Here is a 6590-nt window from a genome sequence, read left to right as displayed (position 1 = left end):
AGGATTGTTTTTATAGGAATTTGCATTTATGCTGGTGGTTTGTGTAACATGTATAATATGATTTACTGTAGTAAGTTTCATGTTGAAAACATTCTAAGATGTCAGAACTATAAAGTCAAGGCTGTCATATGTTGAATCTGTACATCATGGTATTAGGCACATAATTGGCACTCATGTAATGGAACTGGTTAACTAATTGCCTATGATCTGTTAAATTAGCAAAATTAGATTTATCATTATAAGGAAAGCCTAGTAGGTAATTTAAAATGTGCACTAGAAATAAATTTCCTCTCAAGCTTCTGGTGAGGGTGATATATAAAAGGTAATAGTGTACAGAACATATTTGTAAAGGATGCACCCTTTCATGTGGTATTTAACGTGCATCTAATAGGATGATTTAGATAATTAAAAGATGAGATAGAACTTAAGGTTGTTTAGTAGCCTGAGAATTTTCATGCTGCAGTTACAAATATTATGAGTCCCTTTTCTAGCATTGTTTTTAAGATGAGTAATGTTGAGTTCTGGACAACTTTTAAGGTTAGAGCTTGAGGCCGGGCACAGTGGCTCACACCTGTAATCCCAGCACTTTGGGAGGCTGAGGCGGGTAGATCACTTGAGGTCAGGAGTTTGAGACCAGCTTGGACAACATGGTGAAACGCCATCTTTACTAAAAATACAAAAATTACCTGGGCGTGATGGCGGGTGCCTGTATCCCAGCTGCTCGGGAGGCTGAGGCAGGGGGATCACTTGAATCCGGGAGGCAGAGGTTGCAGTGAGCCAAAATTGTGCCACTGCACTCCAGCCTGGGTGACAGAGCAGGTCAACATCTCAAAAAAAAAAAAGAAAGAAAGAATTAAAGAAAAAAAAAACGAGGTTGTCATGTGTCAGTAACAAGAAGTAAATAGTGTTGCCATGCTTCTTTAAGTATCTTTTTACAGTTTATTTCATTACCTTTGTGATCTACTCTAAACCTTCCCGTTCCCTGGCCCCAAAACACTATACATTGAGTGATGCCAAACTGTGGTGGAATTTGCTTAGACATTAATGGTGCCCATGCCAAGATTATATGGAATTAACAAACATTTTCATTCTACCATGTCCACATAATTCTGGCTGCTTATAGTTAGGGTTGAATTTCCGAAAGGGTTGATTGGTCCTTGTTTCTCTATGAAAAGCATAAAAGTGAAACAGAAAGAGGAACTGTGACCTTGGGAAAAGATATATATGTAAATATTCTTTACAAAGATTTAAGTAAACTTGTGACAACTAACGTATTAGTAAAACTTTCAAAGACCAAATGTTGCCTCAATTTTTTTTTCAATTGATGTTCATACTACTAATTTGACTACAGTACCATGAAAGCTATTCATTTTAAACAAAATAATACTATGCAAAATGAATACAGTTTATTGAAAAGGATAACAGGAAATGTATTCTTTTTCTCTCATTGGTAAAGCATACAGTCAGAATAAGCCTATCTAAGGTCTTTTGCTGCTAGGTTTAATGCATTGAAAATATGCTTTGAGTGCTTGAATGGAGAGAGGAAAGACAAGGGGAGAGTATCATCACTTCTCCACAATGTGTTAATTTTGGGGAGAAAAGCAATGCTGTTCAGCATGTACGACAACAATTCTGATTACAGCCTGGTCCAAAAATGCTGTTCTGTGGGTTGGCTTCCTAATTTGAGTTTTCTTTCTGGAATCTGTTCATGGCTTTCATAGCCTCTGTTGATGTAGAATCCCTTTTTACCATCACCTGAATAATCTGTCCTGTTTGTGGGAGGCCAGTTTGAGTCTTCTGCCAGCTTCTTTTGCCAAGTCCTATATTGACTTTTAGAGTAGAATCCAAATTGTCTTTTGATCAACAGCCAGAGCTCATGATTTTGAAGGATGGTATCCTGAAAAATCAGATGGGAAAGACAATCAAGTTATTGCACAGGTCCCCCTGCAGCCAGGCCGCTGGCCACCACAGCCCGCCCCCTTTTCCCAGGCCTTCCTCTGAGGTGTGCTCACTGCTGCTGCATCTACGTCTCCTTTCCCAAGTCCTGGAATTCTTCCCTTAAGAAGCAAGAGGGTGCTTGTGTTCACATAAATCTGCCAAAAGCTTCCTTTCCACACATTTCCTGGTTAAGTCCTGGCTAGGGATTTTCTTAGAATGATTTTACCCTCAGACTGAAGTGATAACAGCAGTAACGTGCTCAAAATGAAGAAAAGAAAAATCACCATTAGCCCTGCTACCTGCCACCTGCCATGTAGAAGGTGTCAAATAAGAGTTTGTTGAATAAAGTGTTGAACTCTAGAAATCAAATGGTTATTGGTTTTCATTTTTTGAGAGTTTTCTTTTGTTCACATGACCACACAATTTTTATCCATTTATAGTAATGAAATTGGTCAAATTTTGCATCCCACTTTTATTTATGCTAAACTTTCTGTGGTAAACAATTTTTATGTAGCTTTAGCCTTTTAAAAATGTTATTTTATTATAAGAACATAGGTACAATATGATTAATAATGATTTTTAGTGACTGTTTAGCATTTCCTCAAATTGCTGTATAGCTATGTAAACAAACAGCATCTCAACAACACTTAAGTTGAATGTAGTATTTTGCCACTGTAGATAATATTATAAGTGCCTTCATACATGTAGTATTTTTCTCTTCTTTTGGGTTATTAAAACATAGAGTCTCAAAAATGGAATCCCTGAGTTAAAGAGTATGAGAAAATTTAAACACACTATATATGAGATGTATATATATTTTAAAATTTGGTTGATCCCTTTTCCAAAATGTCTTAAAGCACATGAGTTAAAATAAAACAAAACTCCTTTTACAAAAAGGAACTCTCCTTTTACAAAGATAGTACTTGAACCTCTTACTAAGTGGGTAAAGTCATTTAGTGACACTGAGTAGAAAAGAAACACTGTAAGGGGAAGACCTTCAAGAAAAGGAATTGACTAGAATAAGCAACGGCTTCTCCTCTTTCTTAGGAAACCCTCCGGAAGGCAGTTCTTCGCTCTAAAAAGTCTCATTGAGTTTTAGGGTTGGAAGGTCACCTGGTCTAGTCTTTACTAGATTGTTGAAAATATTAGAAAAGTGCAATACAGTGCATTCATGGAAGCAAAATTAGAATTAATTCATGTTTTGCTTTCTATGCAAAGATATCAAGAGCATTTCTATGCAGACTTCAAATAATTGTAAATCATTTCCCCCCAAAATTTTCCTCCAAAAGAATATGTACCATTTTAATAAACCCTTAATAACTATCATTCTGGGGGATCAAAGTGGTTGCTCTAGAAAATAAGCACCTGTTGAAAATGAGATCCTTAATTTGTTTATCTTCCTAGAAAAAATACAGAGATTACTTTACCTCTACAAAGAAAGTCACACAGAATTGGGTGAGGGTTACCACCAAAATTAAAACCCTCCACGATGTTATGGTTGGGATCAACTGTTGAAAAACAAATACCATTATTGCATTTTTCATACTTTACACTTTGAAAAAAGACCATATTATTTAATTTATATATTTGTAATAACTCTCTGAGCTTAGAGGTGGGCATTACTTTACAATACAACTGAAGGACCCAAAGCTGCCAAATAAATGGCAGAGCCAGAATTCAAAGGAGAATGGACTACTTCTTGGCCTGTGTAGCGTTGACAGCCTGACGGTGTCTACTGAGAAATGTGCCCTGAATCACAAATATAAGACAGGACATTTTGGAGGCTATATGTCTCTCTTCATTTTTATCTTTTCAAACAGAGAGAAAGCTAAGATTAAATCATTCATCAAATAATGTTGATACTTCTAATTTTCCCAAAGCAAATTCCACCTGAAATTCATTCTTTAAGAAGGACAGAGAAATGTAAGTATATTTTGATTGAAACTAGATGCAGATTGTTCCTGGCCCTATATCTGATGGCTTAATGAAAGTTGAATGGACCCTCCAAACCCCCCAGTTTTTAAAATTTAAGGGTACACATGATCATTAAATACAATTATTTGAAGTGTGAGAGCCGTAACTTCCCACGGCTGCATCCATAGCGAAAGGCTAGTTACACAGCCTTTTTTCTAGACCCCACCCAAGAGTAGAATATTTATGACTGACTGCGTGTGGGACTGAACTCCCTTGAGAACAAAACCCACTGACCCTCCATACTATCTATCTAAATGCTCATTCCTAATTCTCACCCCTATACTGATACTGGTTATTTCAAAGTAATACTTTGTCATTTATTTCCCCAGGTAGAGACAATCTTTATCAAGTTGTGAAATACAGCAAACTGTAAAGGGTGGTTTGGATTAAAGGGTTGTCTGGAAAAGTTGGGTCAGATTCTAGCAGAGAACCTGGCTCTTTTTCTTACGGCTGCCACCACTCTGATCCAGGAGAACTAACTCTTCTCTATCTTCTCCTTGACCTGGAAGGCACTTGATTCTGAATTATTTACTTTTGAGATGGAGTCTCGCTCTGTCTCCCAGGCTGGAGTGCAGTGGCACAATTTCAGCTCACTGCAACCTCCACCTCGCTGGTTTAAGCCATTCTCCTGCCTCAGCCTCCCGAGTAGCTGGGATTACAGGCACCTGCCACGACGCCCAGCTAATTTTTCTATTTTTAGTAGAGATGGGATTTTAACATGTTGGCCAGGCTGGTCTCGAACTCCTGACCTCAAGTGATCCACCCGCCTTGGCCTCCTAGAGTGCTGGGATTACAGGCATGAGCCACCATGCCTGACCCTGGAATTATTAATTCATGCAATGGTCTTCTCTCGTCGCTTCTAAACTACTTGAGAGCAGTGACCACACCTTATTCGTCTTTGTAACTCTAGTACCAAACTCTGGAGCTTCGTGTTTGATAAATAAATGAATGACTGGGTTTTCGTTTCCTAATTGCTTCTCTCTCCTCTCACATGTAGTCTTCCTGCCATCATCTAATTAATCTGTCTTCAGTGCCCTGCTGAGAAGCCTGTTCAGATAGCTTCATTCACTCCATGTCGCTCTTGGTATAAAGTCTAAACTTCTCTAGCTGCCTCCGTCCATCCATGCCTGCCTTTATTATTCATTCTCGTTCATACTCCACAGTACATGGCCTCAGTTTTAGCCAGTCTTCTAGTGCTTTGGTAAGCCTTGCTTTTGATTTCTGTCTCTGCCACCCTACATTCATTTGCATTTCTAAGACAAAAGCTCTTTCAGTCCTCTTTGCTTCTTAGGCTGTTCTTGTTGGGAATATCCCTGCCTCCTACCTAGCAAAATGTAGCCTATCTTTTTGGACCCAGGTCAAGTTGCATGTCATGCATGAAATGCCTCCCATGACAGCCACAGTCCATAGTGAGGCCTCCTCCTACGTTCTTCCCAGTTCTATTTTCACACTCTCTCCAAGTATGGATAGCCTCAGGTAGCATTTCAGTATGTCTCATCTTCACAACAAATCTATGACTCGGAGGTCAGGAGCCAACCCTTCTCTTTCTTTTATTTCTCTCACAATACTGGGTCCAAGAATTAGTTCAATAACCTCTTGATGAATTAAATTTTAACCCAGGGCATCCTGGATCAAATTATATCCACTGATATAAAGCTTCATATAGTCAATGTCTGACAAAACATGACTGTCTTACAAGTCTATGTTTTCTTTCCCTTTATAACTACATTATAAAGGATTTCCATGATATGGTTTATTTTTTTGAAAATTGTACTTGGAAAATTATTGTATTATTGCATTAATTTTATTGTATTGGTATAACATAGCATAATAAAGTATCCAAACATAATATTTCAGGTAGGTACAGGATAAATGTACCCAATAATATTGATAAAATGAAAACCATTGGAGGCCAGTGTAGGTAAAATCCAGATATCTTATTTGCCCTTCTAGTACATAGAAATAGCCTCACAGTATTCGGTGGTTAAAGAGAATACGGTAAATTGACTTGTGAATTACAGTGAATACACGGTCCATGTACATGAGTCATGCCAGATGTGCAAATGAATGCCACTTACCTCCATTCCACGGTATATAACTTGAAAGTCAGAAAACAGAATGAAAATGGTGAGGCCCAAGGCAGCTAGCAGCAGAAATGAAAATATATCTGAGGAAATACCAAACATCATTTTTAGATGTTAAAAAGAATGTTTCTTATAATCTGGCACACATTGCAGAATCAATTATCTCTGTTGGGCAAATACCAGATATATCTTCAGATGTTTTGATATATTCTCATATGTTTTGAAATATGTTCTAATGCTTATAAGATGAAGGTAATATCTTAGAATCTTTCGTTGAAAGTCTGGATGTAGAAGACTGTTAATCAAATGTATTACAGGAACGTCCATGAAGCTACTGCCCTGGTTCACTATCACTGTGTGTCCAGTGAGTTGTGCTTCCATGGGATAAACAGTCTTCTTGTCACCATCTCATTCTTCCTCGTTGCCTAGAGAATAAAGTTCAGGGATCCTCTATTGACATTCAAGGCCTTCCACAGTGTGGGCCCAATCAGCCTTTAACATGGTCTCTGCCTACTATTCCTTATGGGCAACTGGAAAGGTAAACCATAAAACCTCCAGCTTCCACGGAGGCCCAACACTCTCCAGCTTCTGTGT

At 38.1% G+C, this 6590-nt stretch overlaps 1 protein-coding gene across 1 annotated transcript in view; it reads right to left on the bottom strand.

The window, feature by feature from the left end:
- Positions 1-1386: 1386 nt before the first annotated feature.
- Positions 1387-6590, bottom strand: part of ATP13A5 (ATPase type 13A5) — a 118151-nt gene continuing 112947 nt past the window's right edge. The window contains exons 28-30 of the mRNA XM_011961226.1: positions 5991-6079; positions 3366-3446; positions 1387-1897 (exon numbers count right to left, since the gene is read on the bottom strand). Coding sequence (XP_011816616.1) covers positions 1637-1897; positions 3366-3446; positions 5991-6079 — 431 coding nt within the window. The 3' untranslated portion in view covers positions 1387-1636. The remainder of the gene's footprint in view (positions 1898-3365; positions 3447-5990; positions 6080-6590) is intronic.

The sequence above is a fragment of the Colobus angolensis genome, unplaced genomic scaffold (assembly GCF_000951035.1).
Source record: "Colobus angolensis palliatus isolate OR3802 unplaced genomic scaffold, Cang.pa_1.0 Scaffold54, whole genome shotgun sequence".
Taxonomy (NCBI): domain Eukaryota; kingdom Metazoa; phylum Chordata; class Mammalia; order Primates; family Cercopithecidae; genus Colobus; species Colobus angolensis.
This window is presented reverse-complemented; position numbering and strand designations above follow the sequence as displayed.